The sequence below is a fragment of the Nematostella vectensis genome, chromosome 2 (genome assembly GCF_932526225.1).
Source record: "Nematostella vectensis chromosome 2, jaNemVect1.1, whole genome shotgun sequence".
Lineage (NCBI taxonomy): Eukaryota > Metazoa > Cnidaria > Anthozoa > Actiniaria > Edwardsiidae > Nematostella > Nematostella vectensis.
The window spans coordinates 21575317-21593163 of NC_064035.1; the positions used below are offsets into that span (position 1 = coordinate 21575317).

At 38.9% G+C, this 17847-nt stretch overlaps 3 protein-coding genes across 7 annotated transcripts in view; 2 read left to right on the top strand and 1 right to left on the bottom strand.

Annotated features, from left to right (window-relative positions):
- The first annotated feature begins 310 nt into the window (after positions 1-310).
- On the top strand, positions 311-14750 carry LOC5513185 (glucocorticoid-induced transcript 1 protein). Of its 3 annotated transcripts, none has more exons than XM_032382693.2 (7): positions 311-445; positions 8425-8712; positions 8993-9156; positions 11268-11357; positions 11606-11836; positions 12283-12689; positions 12991-14750. In XM_032382693.2, the coding sequence occupies exons 1-7, from the start codon at positions 421-423 to the stop codon at positions 13148-13150; spliced, it is 1365 nt and encodes a 454-aa protein (XP_032238584.1). In that variant the 5' UTR covers positions 311-420; the 3' UTR covers positions 13151-14750. The 3 variants fall into 3 exon arrangements, with proteins under 3 accessions (XP_032238584.1, XP_001633472.1, XP_032238585.1); XM_001633422.3 differs by lacking the exon at positions 311-445 and adding an exon at positions 5547-5768; XM_032382694.2 differs by lacking the exon at positions 311-445 and adding an exon at positions 8245-8338.
- LOC125561091 lies at positions 2218-5236 on the bottom strand. The gene is made up of 2 exons (XM_048724314.1): positions 4417-5236; positions 2218-4184 (listed from the first exon to the last, which is right to left on the bottom strand). The coding sequence occupies exons 1-2, from the start codon at positions 4811-4813 to the stop codon at positions 3223-3225; spliced, it is 1359 nt and encodes a 452-aa protein (XP_048580271.1). The 5' UTR covers positions 4814-5236; the 3' UTR covers positions 2218-3222.
- A 789-nt stretch (positions 14751-15539) lies between the features above and the next one.
- The window catches only part of LOC116618669 (FYVE and coiled-coil domain-containing protein 1), a 37703-nt gene continuing 35395 nt past the window's right edge, over positions 15540-17847 (top strand). For 2 of the 3 annotated variants that reach the window (XR_007307014.1, XM_032382656.2), the window contains exon 1: positions 15540-15757. Coding sequence is in view for 2 of the 3 variants with exons in the window: in XM_032382656.2 (XP_032238547.2) it covers positions 15709-15757 (49 nt within the window). In the remaining variant the exon portion in view is untranslated. The remainder of the gene's footprint in view (positions 15758-17847) is intronic. The other variant, XM_032382657.2, reaches the window with a different exon arrangement.

Sequence of the window (17847 nt, forward strand, 5' to 3'; positions counted from 1 at the left end):
TGGAAGATTGTTATTGAAGATAACTAAAAAATGGTTTGGATTCATAACATTGAAAAAGCTTCCCGGGGGCGCACCCTTGAAACATCGGTGCCGTAAAGATTTTTTTTAGCGGTCTTGGGAACTGGCACTGGCAAATAATCTCGGTACTGTCTAAAGACTTGCAGACCTTGCAGAAGGCTTTCCACCACACACTCCGCCGTTTTCCACCGAGAGAAGTCTGGACACGAGACAGGTGTCTTTGTCACGTGACTGGCCTCTTTGCAGCGTGCTGCACTGACTACTTTTAGCGATGACGTAATGTCTAAGTTGTGTGCGTTTTGCCATACGGAAGAAAGGGATCGCAAAGTTAAAATCGAATACTCAACCTATTTCAGAGTGCAGTGTTAGCGGTTACTCACATGGAAAAATAATATTTCAAAAATGAATGTGTTAAAGGTGCTAAAAGGTAAGAGGTCTTATGGCGTCTGATATCGTCCTGCTAGACATCTAGCACGCGATCTTCGGAATCGATTTCTCTTTTGTTTGGAATTCCTTCTTTAAAAACATTGTGATCTTAGAAACGTAGCATAATTGAGTGTACACCATGATGTGATACAACATGATTTGATACACCATCCGCTAAGAGTTCTATCATAGCGCACTGAAATTCTGAAAGGTTAATTAGAGTTTCTCTACAATACCTATTCCTTTTCACACAAAAAAATTGCCAAGGCAACGACGTCATCGTGCCAATCAATTTGAATGGCACACTTGGTCTGCGGTAAATTTGGGAAATTAGTTACCTTTTGTATTTTCAATCAATTAAAATCAATAAAATAGGCATGAAACACGTCAAGATAAGTTCTTTTAAAAGCTGTCAACCACTGAAATTTCCTTCTATGGTTTATACATACATTATTTTAAAAAAAGCATACATTTTCACTTCTAAAAACGCTGAAATAAGTGGATTATCATCGAATCTTACAAATAGGTTAGATAAACAATTAATAAAAAATATTACACATTTGTTTATCATCCAGTAAACGTAAAAACTAGTTACATGTTCTAACACAGGAAGCTCGGTATCTTTACACAAAGTATCACCCTTATCTTGGCTGAGCAGCCCATCAATCCGCCTACCATTTTAGGGGGGTAGGGGGGGAATAGCTTCCTCAAATCCGCCGATCTGTTCCAGTTTTCCCATCCCATACCAGTATACCACGTATGTCATAAATCCATACCGTCAATCCGCTCGATTTTACTTTAGATCGGTAAACCTGCACCAACCCTCCCCCTTTACCATGTTGAAACAAGTCATGTAAAACTTTCATTGCCCGCAAATGACTGTCATAACTTGTTCCCCAATTGTGACCAGTCAGTTGTTAAAAAACATTTTTTTTTATAATACCAGTGGTTACTGTAATATGCTAGGTTTAAGAAAACATCAGCGCCTTTATTTATAACCACGAATTTCAAATGAGCTTCACCCAGCTTCAAAACTAAGCGCCACCCTAATCGCGATATCTATATTCCAAATGGGCCATTTGCGCTTCTAGTTAGCGCATGTTGACCTGCCGATATTCCGAACTCTAAGAAGGAGATATCAGGCCAGGCGAATCAAGAGAATTATAAGCAACACGTATAGAATTTTTTAGGGGGGGTGGGGGTGGGGGAGTAGCCTTTTTCTTCTTTATTGGCAAAACCACGTAAATAAAGTGTGTAATGTAAACAAGCTGAGTTAGAGAATATGTCAGAAAAACATTAGAAGAAAATATTATAAATGAAAGTTTTTAATACATTTTTTGTGGTTATTGTAAGATCTGCTATGTTGGATTTCTCCCCAAATGTGAGTTTCAAATTGAAGGGCTTTATTCGGTGTTCTAGAAGACCGCGAAACTCAAAACGCCCAAAACCACTTGATGTCAGCCAAAGGGCATTTGCGCTATGACGTTATTCAGCGCTGAAGTATAGCGCTTGTTATCGGAATTACTTTATTCAATTACACCATCGCGTATCTAACAGAACACTAGATATGTCGGGTTTTAAGGCGGGGGTCTACCTGAACTCATAGCAAATTGAGTGGTGTTGCAAAAAAAATCACAACTGTCAAAGTTTTCATCATAACTATAGCAAACCATATATCATTGGAAAGGTTATGAGATGACGATTCTGATTTTATATTTTATTCCGTGAAATATGACAATGTAATTTGATACCAGGCTTTCAAAAAGACACATGTTGAGTAAGGAGAGTTTTTATTTAAGAAAAAATAACTCCTTGCAGATTGAATGGAATTTCGATTTTTCTTCATTGTACTATTGCTAGAACACTAATAATTAAAATGAGTTGAGGAAATTTTGGAATTCCAAAAAATAAGCCAATAGAAGTCATTTAAATTTGCATAATAGGAAAATTGACTTCATCAGTCCATAACTTTCTTTTAAAAAATTAAAGAGGAAATCCCTCAACTCATTTTAATCACCTCAGTTATATCTATCAATGCTGAAAGTTTGAGGTCAATTGAACAAATTCTTGAAGAGATATCTTTTCTTGAAGCCCGAAAAGCAAAAATTCGGGAAAATGCCTTTAAAGTTGACAATAATCACAAAAACGCTGTTTCTTATCATATAAGCAATGTTCTTGAAAATATTTTAGCTAAAATGCTCCAGACTCGTAAGTAACACCCTCAGCACTCCTTAGAGCCTCCTCCCTGCGTACTCTGCGCATCTGGGTGGCCTGTCTTTTCTTCTTTGCCTTTTCAGACACTTGCCTGTCTGCTTTCTGCACCCGCTTTCTGATCCCTGCTTTGTATGGCTGCCAGCAGGAATCAAAAGACTCTCCATCACTTTCTCCCTACTAGCAGCCCCCCCATGAAAATGGCAGACAGCAGATGCTGCTGCAAATCGCACCACCTTTGGGCCATGGTGCTTGTGTTTTGGGCATCGGGCCCAAACCAACGAATTAATACATTCGTTAGGGTTCTGTGTCTTTCCACGAACACATCTCTTCAGTAAATCAGTCTCACTCAAGCTCATGTATACTGGCCGCAGTACCTCTAGAAAAACCTCAGGTAAGCAGTCTGCTGAGTCGTAACTGGAGGTACCGGTGGCTTCGTCCTGTTGGAACTTACACCAGGAATTTGCCCCTTTTGGGCAGTAGCGATGCTGTTTTTGAAGATCTGGCACCCCAATATTGTGGTGTAGAGATGCAATTATATTCTTTTTCATCGCATATACTGCCACATCAATGTCTCTTTCTGTGGGATTGGTATCTTGCACAGTGTTCTGGCGAATTGCCAGACCATACTCCTTTTGGAGTTTTTTTTATCTTGGCCTCTGTGAGGCGGCCACGGCCACCAATCGTATGGCCATCATCTAGCTTCCCTTTTCTCCTACTCTTCAACTGGAGCAACCGCTTTCCCATCCTTTTTTGCACGTGCCCCACACAGTCTAATTTTTCCACCCTACATTCATCGTAAATGTCTTGGACAGAGTTGTGTGATTTACTGTCCCCATCGCAAATCATCCACTTGTACCTGATGTTGTAGCGTTCCATGGATCTACTCCAGAGCACAACAGCACCCTCTGCCTCCATGGCAGGAGAACTTCCAACAAAGTTTATGTCACATGCACCTGAAGCCACATGTTCTAGTATCCAATCCTCAAACTTTCCATCATCAGAAATTTTGCCTCTGTTTATGGTACATGTCTGGCATTGTTTGGAGAGGACATGGTAGTCTAGGACCTCTCCAGTGTCTATAGAAATAGCAAAAACCACTCCAGTGAGTGATGTGAAGCCTCTCTTGGCCCAGGTTCCATCAAAACTGACAGCCACGTCAAGAAGCTCAAACTCCTTGCCATCATCTCCCATCAGCTTCTGACGCAGTCTTTTTGCGGCCGAACACATTTCACGTCTTCCCTCCTCTTCCTGAGCATTGACAATTATGTCCAATTGTTTGTAATATGCTGCTTTGCTAACGCATGGCATATTCATGACTCTGCAAAATGAAGCAAGTCCCTCATATCCATTTCCACTTTCCAGGGAGTGGTACACTACTCGCCGGTTGACATCGAAAGACTTGCCTCTTTGGTGGATTTGACTTGATGTTGTCAGAGTTTCAGTTTCATGACAGGAACTGCACTTAACCTCGAAAGAGGATTTCAGCCCTGCCCTTGCTGAAGTAGTTTCTTTTATTTCAAGTTTACCTGCAATAAAACAAACACTTAGAATCGCTAGCTAATGAATCAGCCATTGATTCAAACAGAATAATTGTTACTTATAATATGAGTCTTACAGTCCCGCTGAGTTCAAGAAATCATAAGGTCACGTATTCTGTGTATATAGTAATTTCCAAATCTGAGACCAATCATATAAACTAAATCACTATATTGAGTTTATCAGCGAAAACAAAATGATGTTATTTTTCAAAATACTCACCTTCTTCGCATCTATGAACATCGGAAAGATATGAAGAGAGGCATCCCAAGTCCACGACTCGATATTCGCAGGCTTCAGCATCATCACCAGATACCTCCTCGTGGTCTGAGTCAAATTTTGAAAGGCTTTGATCGTCCGAAGAAAACTCTCCGTCAAAGCTTTCATTGTAGCCATGGTCGCTAAGCTTCTTTCTAGAAGCACTTGCTGGAGCTTGTTCACTGTGATCTGGAGTATAATCTGCCGATCGAGAGTGTGAGGGTCCTGGTTCTTCGACGAGGCCACGAGTTGTTTGAGAGCTTTCATCTCTGTCTGAGCGGTTCAGCTCCTGTTTTTGCTTGCCGTAAAACACGCGTTTTCTTTTCTTTCGGTACGTCGAAGAGTCTTTTTCTCCGACCATTATTTTTCAAGGTCTTTTAAAGAGTTGATATGAGTTGTATATAGCTTTGAGGATCGCGGTTCGATAAGTTTAGAAGTTTTGCTGGATTTTGCACATATATATCCCATAATAGTTGTGTATTTTGCTGTCAACCGCTGGACAGTTGTTTCAAGAGAGATTTGAGGAGATTTGTATGGCGATTGGGCCCCATTGGAGTAGAAAAAATGCGCCGAATTCAAAAGAAACAGTAATCGTTGCCATGGCAACGTGATCTTCAAACTTGACACAACTTTTTAAAAGCGCTCGGGCTTATCGAAAAAGAGTCAGGACAGTTGTAAGACAACATTGAATTGATAAAGGAATAGCCGAATATGATATTTATCGAAAAAAATTTTTTTTGATGTCTGTAGTGAGTTTCAGGTAGACCCCCGCCTTAAGGTGACATTCTCGAAAACTCAAATCTGTTGCCACAGACATTTTAATGTTAGATGATATCTTTGTATTACGCACACACTGTGAGCAAACAACAAACGTATTATTATTATTGTGCCCTTCTCATTCGCAATTTCAAGAAGGAAGTTTATATCGGATATTTTTTTCCTGTTAGGGATAATAAAAACCAATACAGAAGCATTTTGCGTTTTGTGCTAAAGCGCACACACTGTTAAAACATGTATATTTTCGCTTTAAGCCCACCACCTAGCTACACGGGCGAAACAAAGGCAAGCAGATATTGAGTCACGGCTCGCGCTTCTGATTGGCTTACTCGCTATCATCAATCAAACTGCCAATCAGATATCTCCGGCCTTCCATTCATAACGCTCGCTACATACACCTTCGAGTAGTAAAAACATAGCACTTTAAAAACAGGCAACGGAAATTGCCAAATATTACCATATCTTCTCTCGCAACTATACTGCAAACTCTGTTAGCCGCTTAAAAAAAAAACCCGAAGACATCTTTCTCAAACTGGAAGGTAACTTATAGATATTATATAAGTATATTTTCAACGGACTGCTTTTCGCTCCTCGTCATATTACAGAAAACGTAGTATTTTAATTCGCTCCAGAAGATTAACGGCTTATTGAGTTGGAAACAGTTCGAAGCTGGCTTTTCTCTTTTGTAGGAAACAATGTTCAGTATACAGGAAAGAGTTCTTCTGGAATGGCGTTAAAAATCGTGTCAATGTGCTTCTTTGCATATTTATCATGGCTGTTTCTCAGTATCCCAGCTTATATCGATCATAAGATGAGACGCTCGTGGCCAGTCCGTTCGAAGCGGATTTTCTTTAAATTTTCGCAAAGAAGCGTTCGTACTATATTTTTTCTATCGTATAATTTCTTATGGTTCCAGCCTGCGAAGAATTGCACCGTGATGAGAACGCACAACTAGAAAGAAACGAAAGTGAATATTTTCTCCAAGGAAACAAATAACTGATAATTACAGTAATTGTACTACTATAACACAAGGCTTCTTTTCCATCTACTCCACGGGTTTTGACTTATTTGCCTATTTTAAAAGACGAAAAAATTTCCCAATTTTATTTGTATAGTTTGAAATTACCGAATATGACCCGATTTCGTTTGGGTTACCTGTGGATATATTTTAGAATCGGCTTCGCAAAACATGAAAAAAAGTGAAGATGAAAAATGATTAATTATTCAAGCATGTATGTTTCAGTTGCAGCACCAACGACATTTTGATCGAATAATGTTTAAAGGGTTAAACATTTCGCGATGGTGACATTAGCTCTCGAAGACTTGCTTGGGAAGGCTTGTTTGGACTTGCCCTGAAATGATACGCCGAGGAATGGGGCTAAACAAACCTTTGCAAACACACGGGCTCAATCCCAAGATGAAACGCGTAGATATCATGTCATGTTTGTCTAGAAAACCTAGGTTTTCTGTTAATGGTATCTTCAGTAACGATAGTATGGCGAGGACTTTATGGAGTGTGTAGTCAGTAGGTACACACATACTGTACCTTATCCCGTTATTATCCAACCGTCATTATTTTTTAGGAAGAATTCGTCCTTCTTAAACATATATTCCTCAGTAAACATGTCCCTTTCTAAATTACTCGATTACGTTTTTTTTCTTGGGGCTTTCGTCATCTGACCGCTTTAGGGTAAACGAGTAAAAATTTTCATGAATGACATACTCTGTACTGCCAGTGAACTATGACAGTTCATTAATACCAAAGGAGAATTTATTATTTTATCAGCTGTTTCAACATCATCACTGTATATTTTTAAGGAAAACACTCTAATTCATATCAAATATAGTAAATGGTAATAGCTAAGACCAAGTATACAATTTACTCAATCAAAAAAATCGTAGATGGTCAAACATGTTTCTATAAATTTCATTTTTATACATTTCATGTACTATTTTTACTGCGTTTCGCAGAATATTGCCGTACTTTTAGTGATGCCTTTAACTAGGGTTTGAACTCGATAATAAAAATTAAATAATATGAATAAAAGCTCGTAATACCATCAAAGTATTACTAGTTTTCTTTGAATTATAACGGTGTATACGGGCTTGTAGAATCAATACTATAATTGTACTTAATGGTTTTTTTTATTAAGGTTTTTTTTTTCGATTTTGTTTTACGAAGGGTATGAGACTAAACTTTTCATCTTGGTGGCTTTTATTTCTTGGAAGAAAGAAACCCATTCGCCGTAATCTCTCAATGACCTTAAAATAGAATGAAAAACAACTAGCAAGAATATGAATAGCACTATTACAAGTCAAAGTCAAAATTCCTCAGCCAGTCATAAAATAGCCAGATTTTGCCTGTTGCGTCTACCTGATTAGCGGGAAAAATAGTGCTCATAGTAGTCGCACATCTTGGTTTATCACGACACATTTTAGAGTTTTCTTTGAGCATCTATTTACACTAGTCTACTGTTGTCAAGGGTTCAGCTCTGAGTAAAGCAGTTAAAACATGCCTATCAGAATATAATAAACAAGTTACGAATTTCAGAGACCTCATTTATTCGGGAATATTAAATTGACGCAAATTACAAATTCGCAGGTGGCACTACGCTCCTCAAGTTCTAAAGAGAAAAAAAAAACCAGAAATATCCCCAAATATATCTCAATGCCATAATATGGAGCTCGAGATGCAATCATTAGAGTCGTAAGTCTACTTGTAGAGGAAAATTAAAGGCTACGATCGTTCTTGTTGATTGCTTTGTCTATAAACACGTGCCTAATCATGCTTTAAATACTACATCATGTGCCTATCTTAAAAAAAAACACAACCCTTAAGGTTATATCCTTAACATCGTGGCACATCGCCAATATAAAAAAAAATAATTGTACTGATAATAAGAATATCTGGAGCAAATAATGGCAGTCTCTCTTTTGGTGTTTGTGGAAAATGCGAGCGTTACTGTCTGATAAAACTTTGAATTCTCTTGACGTGCTGTTTTTCGGCAGGGAAGCGCTGTAGCCAATCATACATCTGAGATTTGCATATCAGTAATTAGAATACTCACTACACACAACACACACAGAGCTGCGAGAGGGAGCTATTCCTGTACGGTTATCTTGCATTGTTTTCTTTCTTCGACAGTTTTTGGCGTAGGCTTTGAATAAAGCTTGATTTCTGGTCCTTTTTTATAGGCATTGTGGCGCAAGATATGGCTTCTCAGCCATCAAGGCCAAGAAGAAATAATTCACCTTCATCAAGCTCTAGACCTCAGCCACTCCGAGCAACACATCCGTTCTCTTTGCTTCGAAACCCAAGTCCTACTAGAGGAAATCCTATTCGGAGGCCTAGTCCATCTTCCTCGCCAGTTCATGGCAATGAAACTGGTCTTAAACCCAAAAGAACTTCGCCAGAAACACGTGGATCTCCTGAGCATCGACGGAGCCCAACTTCCCCTTCTCCCAATGTCGCAAAATGTAAAGGTAAATCTTGCCTCTTTTAACCTTAAAAACATATTTTGCTTAGCTTTTCATTTCTTTGGATTACACGAAAACGTTATACGATACACCTATTTCGGATTTTTTTCTCCTTTTTGGCTTTATTCTTGAAATGTGTCCCAAGATTTGTTGCCTTTCATAGCAACTTGGTCTATCGGTTTTGCGGTGTCGTTCAAATGTGAAATAGTAAATTTTTAAGATAAATAAAAACTTCTTATGCCTACTGGCTAGTAAGTTTAATCGCCTTCTTACTTCTTTTTTTTAGTGGAAAGACCTAAGCCACTAAAGGCTGGCTCAACATCGAGTTTTACTCAGTTACGGCGAACTTCATCTCTGGACGCCATTTCTGGGACGTACTTGAGCGGGCAATGGCCTCGAGCAAACGAAACTTCTAGCTACGGACCCTTGGTTTGCCACAAAAGTACTCAGGTCTGTGGATTAGAATAATTCTACAGTAAACAAGGGTTGGCCCAAATATTATTTAATTATTTTGGCATTTCACAAAATAACGAGGGTTTTTACTCTTCTAGTCGTGGTTTGGTCTGAACACTTCACGGTGACGCTCGGGTTTTTGTCTATTCGTGCCTTTCTTTCTAATGATTTCCCCACACACGGGAAAAATCTGCCCTCAGGGATTTAGAATGATAATCTTAAAGGCGCTGTTCAGAGCAGGAAAAAAAATCTCAATGTCTGAGCCAGATTGTTCTCGCACCAAATTTGCACTTGTTTTCAAAGCCGATGTAACATGAAACTTTCACTAAAATAATAATCACCTATTTCTGCTAACATTCCAAACAACACAGAGGCCATATCAAGACAGGTTTATCGTAAATACTTTCTTTATAAGGATATTAGTATTTTGGTGAGCCGTGTATTGAATATTCGAGCCGGCTTTTCAGTCTACTTTTGAGATATATGGCCGTGAAGAGGGATTTAACACAGTCCTCTAATCTAAGTGTGTTCTGGGAAGATCCCGAGTCTTTGCAATAACATTTAGCATTTCATATCAAATCAATTATTTTGGATATCTCTATTTTATTTTAGTGGAATATGTTTTGCTTTCCATGTGTTTCCTTTCTTAACCAAATGAATGTACCTGTTGTCATGAGACCAAGTGACCTCCATATTTTATCACAGAGAAAACAGCAACCTTATTGATTAGTACTTTGTACGTCAAGTTCAACACTTCTTTTCATGGCACTATCCTCTAAGTTCAGAAAGATACTGTTTCGATATTTCCTGTTTTGAACAGGTGACATTTTACATTGATGTTTAGATTTCCAGTCATGCAGTTATAGATTGAAAATATTTCCTGGCTTTGTTTCAGCACACCATATTTTCCCTTCAAATATGTTAAATGCAATATTTGGTTTAAAGTTTACATATGACGGTTAAGTCTCCAAAGTAATTGTTTGTGATTCAGCAAACTCTAGGCAATTGATAGTTGAACCCGTCGACTAATTTACCACAAAACGTGTGCGTTTCCGCTTTTTACGAGCTGATAGATAGAGAATAGCTAAGCCAGACAGTGCGCACCATCCCCAATACCCACGGTTTGGACAAACAATGTTTTCCCCTAATATTTCAAACTGTATTTATGGATCAATTGGATTAGCCAAGTTGAAGTATTCAATTTGCTGCTTTTTTTACTGATTAATTAAAGTGCACCATTTTCAAGTTGTGTCGAGTTGTAGCAAGTTTTCATCACAGAGTAAACCATTCCACTCCCCTGAAAAAAGTGGGCCAATCACAGCTAACATCATTTTAGCGAATTCCCTAACAGCCAATCAGGTTTCATCTCTATCAAATGATTTGACAGTTAGCTGTCACCATGTGCCTAAAAAAATTAACAACTTTGCAAAGTTATTGGAAGTTTTGCTACAAAATGAGACTTTATTTACTGTTATTTGTCTTCTCTTCGAAAAGTGCCAATGTCACAGGATTTTGTGGGGTGCCAGTTGTCTACAGACATTGACAAATCTTGATTTTTTTATTTAATTTGAATAATTATTTAGCCAATCTATTCATTAACTTTGAAAATTATAATTTGCTTATCTGGGACCCGTAAAAAACCTGGTGGCTACTGCTTGCTTTGAAAAACGCTCTTCCTAGCCAGGAACAGTATCCCGAAAACTTCTGCTTCTTCTTCTGTTTTTCTGTTTCGGTGATCTCTGTTTCTTTTGTCGTTTTAAAGACAGGACAATTACCAAAGTAGTATCTCAGTTTACAAGATGTAACCTTGTAGAACTCTCCTTCTTTCAGTTATTCTATTGTGTCTTGTGAAACTCACATAAAATAGCAAAGGAATGACTTTACCAGCTGGTCACGTACGGAGGCTTAGATCATGCTATGAATATGTGCCTGGATTTCTAACTTCACTCACATCACATCACAGCAGGGACGTCGACAATTACAATAGTCTTTGGCCCTTGGCACTGAAGGCTAAAAAGCAACTCTGTGCTAATTTATGATACACATGTATTATTTTAATGTTATAGTTTATTGATAAAACTTCCTTTCTTATGTTCTTTGCTCACTAGACGCCAACATGGGATGAAAGTGAAATAGATGAACCATCATACCGTCCCAAAAGGTCAAACTCTTGGAGTAGTGCAGACCATATGCGTGAGGTACGTTACAGTTTTAATAAAATATAAATGTGTTAACTTAGATTTTCAGATCTTGAAAACAACCCCAAATGTACACTTCTCAAAAAATGCTTTTGTTATTGTTGTTTGAATGTTAAAATTTGAGCCCTGAAGAATGCCAGTATTTTTCATAGGGCTGATAGAAAGTCCACTAAAATGTTTTATACTATATGACTCTGGGCTTTATTTTTTGTTTGTTTGTTACATCGAAGCAGTCTTGTCTCCATTAGAAATTGCGCCAGCAGCGTATTAAACAAGGAAGCAACAGATCTCCATCTTATGGAAGGCAGTCACCGCTACATGGCGATCACGCTATCCAAAAGGCGACCCAGTCTGTTGCTATTCCAATCCCCAAGATAACCAGGTCGAGTGAGGGGCATCAGCGAAGGAGTCTTGAAGAGCTTAACACAGAGATTCAGAAGCTTGTGTTGAGGCCAGGGGATGACCCTGCTGAGGTCAAGGTATGCATACACAGCTCAGTATATGTAGATCTGATAAAACAGTTGCATTTGTGTTTAGATCTAGAAATTTCTCTTGTTGCAAACAAGCATCCCAAACCATGCTGCTAGAGGTTTTACTGCAAAATGGCTACCTCACCTATCTACCAATTATGCCGCAGGTCAACTGTGAATATTATATGCTAAGCATGTAACTAATGTTTCATTCTGTGTGACTGAAATTTGAGATATATAACCAAAATTTCCCTACTAGTTTTGCATGCAGCTCTGGAAGCTTCAAGTCCTGGTATAAGATAATAGACATAGCAGGGATCTCCACTTTCTATTTGGACAAACCTAGTTTAGAACTTTGGTTCTTGCTTTTTTTTTGTGAACTTAGAATTCCACTGCTGTCATCATGATATTTTCCTCGATTTTAAAATGACATTTGACCTTTTCTTTTTTTGCAGCTCATTGAACCAGTGGATGGGAGAAAGGCACCTATTCCTGATATCCTCTCCATTGGCAGCCCCTTCCCTACAGTTGACATGCACACACAAACCCAAGCTGAAAACCAAGACAGCCAAGAGAGCAGCAGAAGCCACTCTGCCTCACCTTGCTACCCAATCATGGCTGGCACGACAGACTCCAAGCCTCCATCGCGGTGCTCTTCAGGGGAGGGGCCTACAATGACTGACAGTGCCCCAACTGATGGGTCCAATGGCATTGAGAATGCTAGTGCTGATGAAAGTACCATTGACCCACCTTCTAGTCAAAAGTATGCCTCATCACCAAAGCCCAACAAATCATACACGTTTGCCAGAGAGCCCCCAGATGGAGCTGAAAAGGTCCCTTTATATGTTGAGGACAATGAAAGGTAAGATGGACTGTGGTATAATGAGGGGAATCAGTCAGGCAAGCTATAAAAGACTGGGCATTCTTTCTGGTCATAAAGAGGGGAAGTAATTAATAATAGTGGAGTTTTGTGTCAATCACCTAATAATAGAGTTGAACACCTGCATTTTTCACGCAAAAGACGAAATAATAATAATAAACTAAGGTAAGGTAGTCACACCATCTTACAAGTGAACAATGGGTAATAACTTGGTGCTTGTTCATACAACAAATGCATTGCCTAATTCTAACCCTCCCTTATTATATATTAATTTTATTCTCAGCTTTGAAAAGCCTAGCTTCACTGGACCAGACAAGACTAAAGTGAAGATCATCTTCAGCAATGGTTCTGCCTTCAGTGCATTGCCATCTATCCCAAAGATGGCTATAACACCTTCTGCCGCACACTTGCAGACGATCCCCACTATGGAACCCAGTCAATAGATTATGATGGTAGATTTCCCTTAAAAAAACATGGCTTTCAAATGTACAGCATAACAGAGTATTCTAAGGCATCATTGGCAGTCCACACCAAACCTATGTGAGAGTGGCTTACTTCTCTTATTCTAGGTCTTTCTGTTGCTCTGCAGTTTTATCATCGAAGACAGAGACGCCTACAAGTATGTCTCCATGACACCATTTGAGAGGCTATGGACTGTTTATTTTAATAGTTGTTGCTAAGTTTTAAGCATTTATCTCTTGTGGGTTGAATTATATTTTAGGTTTGGCTGTATAAGTTAAAAACAGCACCTGCTTTATACTTATATCTACTTCGTTGGGATGTTCTATTGAGCAGGCCTTTATTAATGCTGAAGATGTGAGGTCGACTTTTCTTCATATGGTCCCCTTAATAATTTATTTCTTTTCTAATTCATTTGTGGAAATTTTGAATATTATCTCAGTCACCTATCAACTTTCTTACACATTTTCTTCAACTTTTTCTAGGGTGAGCATTTTGGTATATGTATTTATACATGATGTCTTCTTGTTGAGACAGTGGTAAAATAGAAAAAAAGATTTTTAAAAAAGTTCATACCTTACTTTAATAAGCATTAGATCTTAAAGTATCTGTTGTTTCATGATGTAAATGTCCTTTTTGATGTACATATTTAATAATCCAACTCTAAAGAGCTATATAAAACTTGTATATTTTTACAACATAATATTATATTATATGATCAACAGTTGTTAGAGTACCAAGAAATGTATTACAGTATGTCAGATGTTTTCAAGTTTATTTTTGAGCTGGAGAACACCAAAGTTACCATTTTATTTGACTTTCCTATCTTGCCTTGTGTTAGATTCTAAACTGTAAATAAATGAACTCCACTTTTTCTTGTATTCGAAAATCAGGCAATTCTGTTTAGGCCCTGGTATTGCTAAGGTCTACCCTATAAAGTCTAATTAAAGACAAACATTTGGCAGTCAGAGTTTCTGGTGAATGCTACGTTTTGCTGTATATGTTTATCCAAGTGATTTCAAAGCAGAAAACACCTTTTGATTGATTTTTATTTAGTTTTTTTTAAAGTCTAGATCAAAAGATTGATGATTTTTGCAATCTCTTGGTTAATTATGTACATACCTCAAGTATGCTTTTATGGTGGACAGTCTGAGAAGTCTACTTTTCACAATGCAAACAGGGTTATTTTCCATAAAGGACTCTTATTTGATCCAAGGTTTTTACCAGCCTCTAGAAACATAATCAAAGTTGATTTTTGATATATGTGCAGGCACAATAGGGGTTTTTAGAAGGCCTTGTACCAAATTTAAAATTTACTCCCTTTGAAATTCACTTGCATCATTAAGAGAGATTTTAAAGTTGTAAGATAGTTACTGTTCTTGACTCACAGTGAACTAATTATTCAAACCTGACAATGTTCTTTCATGGGCTAACATAGGTACTGGTTGACTACCTATACCTAACACAATAATGTCTTGCTTTGACTAGCTTTGGTGTTCTTCAGCATGGCTTTATTGGTTAAATATTACGTTTGGTTTGTATTATATTATGCACTCATACTCATTAAAGCATTAATATACTTCAGCTTGTAGTCCACTGTTTATTATTAGTGTTCTGTTCAAAGCCTTAGTAGAAAACCACTGTGTTATAATTTTATCTTGTTTTTTGTGGTCTATACAAAGAGACATGGTTTGGGGGTTTTGTATTGTGGCCCGACAGGCTCTCCCTGGGATTTTACACATTTTTAAAATGCTAAAAATCATTAAAAGTTTTTTGAAAGCAGCAGCTTTAGCTCCTCCCCCTTTCCATATCTATCACAAATTTTCATACCCCTCACAATTGAAAAGCTGGGAATCTACCCCCTTCCCCCCCTTGCTGTTGCCAAATGTCTGGAATAATAGTGGTGAAAAGTTTTCCATCGGCTGATATAGATGGGGGGGGGGGGGGGGTTGCATACCCCCACTCAACTGGAAGGTCTGCTCTAATGAAGAAGAATTGAGTGCTAGGGCGAGCAACCTAGAAAAGAAGGGTCCGTTACATGGGTAAACGAACACCCTCCCACTCAAAACGGGCCTGTGATGATTCCAGAGTCTCTGACACAGGTATACCACCTATTTCACAAAAGGTTGTCAGTGCAAATGGGTTCTAATTATTCGTTTAAAGGTGTTAAATGAAGTCCAGCATTGTCAGAGCCAAGCATTGGTAACCTTTAATGGATAATTGTTTTGATTTATCCATATTATTCAAGACGCATGGTTAATTTCGGTCGTAGAACTACCATTTGCCAATCGCCATTTGCCATTTGCACGGACAACCTTTATTGAAATAGGTGTATATGTCAGCCATATGACTCCTTCTTGTTGGTATACCTGTGCTTCTTCAGCCTCGACTTGATTTCAAAATAAAGATGGCGGACGTGTTTGGGTAGCTGGTGCGTCTCTAACATTTGTGTGCAACACGCCGTGATTACACACCGAAATCCCCACACTCTGGTACTAGATAAAGCCAGGCAAAGGAGTCTTATGCGTGGCTAAGTTGCCAGATGGAAAGTTTTGTGATCGACCCTTCGCGGCTTGTGGGAGATATTGTCGGTGAGCATTTGTGGTCATCATATGATTTAAGTACCTTAGATGTCACAATTGTCTTTCCCGTGTCATGAATGTTTTTACTTATACGTGTTTGGAGGGAAAATATTTCTCATTTGATGGAGTAGTTACAATATTCAAAAATATCAATGATTTATATTGTTAATTCCAACTATTTTCTTGTCATATGTTCATAGTTTCACTTGTTCATCAATGATTCCACAAACACCGATAGTAATAACTTATGTGTGCAATTTCCTTGTCTTCTGATAAATCAGAAGCGAGAATTATGTCAACTGAAACCTGATGAGACTTATTTATTTTTGACTGCTTCAAGATCTCTCATGTGACTGCTGACTGCTGGCTGGTTGAAACAAACATTCCATTCATAATTCTGCAGTTCACAGTTTTGGACCCTGTCCCCATGTATCCGTTTTCGTTTAAAAACGCAACCTTTTTATTCCGTTTTCAAAAAGATCCACATCCACACGAAGCGTTTTCATTTTGATACGACCCATCTCCACGAAAACGCAGAAATGACAAAAACGATAACAAGTTTTACAGCCCATGCATACTCGCACGCCAAATGGACTGGACCTGAGTTATCAGGCCATCATTTCCGAAAGGCCCCGTTTTCGTCCGTTCACACGGCACCGAAAGGGTATCATTTTAAATTGTTCCACTTTGGATATTGTTTTCATATCGTTCCGTTTTTGGTCATCGTTTTTGTGTTTACGTGTGGACGATACCCGTATCCGTAACAAAAAAGGTTGTGTTTTCAAACGGAAACTTTCTGGTCGTGCTGTACAACGAGAATTCAATAATAATATGGTATTTAAGGCACAGATAGCCTGCAGCAGGCTTTTTGTTAAAAAGGACCTGTGGTAAAGGTGTGCGCCTGGTTTTGATATTTACAGAGCACTGCAGTTGATGTGGTCTAATAGGAATCATGACTTGGACCATGTTTGCACATTTTATATCACAGGTCCTTCTTTAAGGTATTGTAACATAAGCATGCTCATCTCTTGTCATGCGTGATATCTATAATGCATCCTTAAGCCAAGGCTTCATACTGCTCAATTGAAGGAATCTATTGTTATGCCCATTCCGAAGTGCAGCCCTCCCAAAGCTGTGGACTCTGACTTGCGCCCAATTTCACTCACCTCACAGTTATCCAAGATACTAGAGGGCTTTACGCACACGTCATTATTTGCTCTGGTAAAGGATCCCCTCGACGTCAGGCAGTTTGCAACAGCTTGTAAATCAACCACGCATGCACTAGTTTACTTCCTCCATACGATCCTAGAGGCCCTTGACAAGGAGGGGATGTATGCTAGAGTTCTCTTTACTGACTTCTCAAAAGGGTTTGATCTAGTGGACCACCATGCTCTGATACTTGAGCTCGAGCTGCTTGGTGTTCACGAGTCTCTCATTAGATGGGTGCACAGCTTTCTTGTAGATCGTCACCAGAGAGTGCGGATTGATGATCAACTCTCATCCTCGATATCTCCACGAGGGGGATCCCCCAAGGGACAAGGCTAGCCCCACTGTTGTTTGTGGCACTTGTGAACCGGCTGGCACAGGATTGAAGCACTAAGATTGAAATACGTGGATGACACAACTATTACTGAGTTAATTCCAAGGAACTCTCCTAGTTACCTACCACTAATTGCTTCCGACATCAACTTGTATGCAGACAAGTGCAATGTGAAACTAAATCCGAAGAAATTTAAGGAGATGGTGGTTAACCCCTTGAAATACAATTCGGTAGCCTTACGACCTCTGATGATCGGAGGATCTGTAATTGAACCAGTCTCGACACATAAGTTGCTAGGGGTCCACATCGCAAACGATCTTACTTGGAACACCCACTGCGACTCCATCTACAACAAGGCGGTTAAACGTCTGTATGGCCTACGGGTCTTGAGAAAGAGTGGTCTTTCAACCCAGGATCTTGTGAGCGTTTACTGCTCAATAGTAAGATCGAGTATCGAGTACGCTTCCCTGACCTGGGCCGCACTGCCCCAGTACCTCAGTGATATGCTGGAACGGGTACAAAAGAAAGCCTTGCAGGTTATTTATCCTAGCCTACAGTA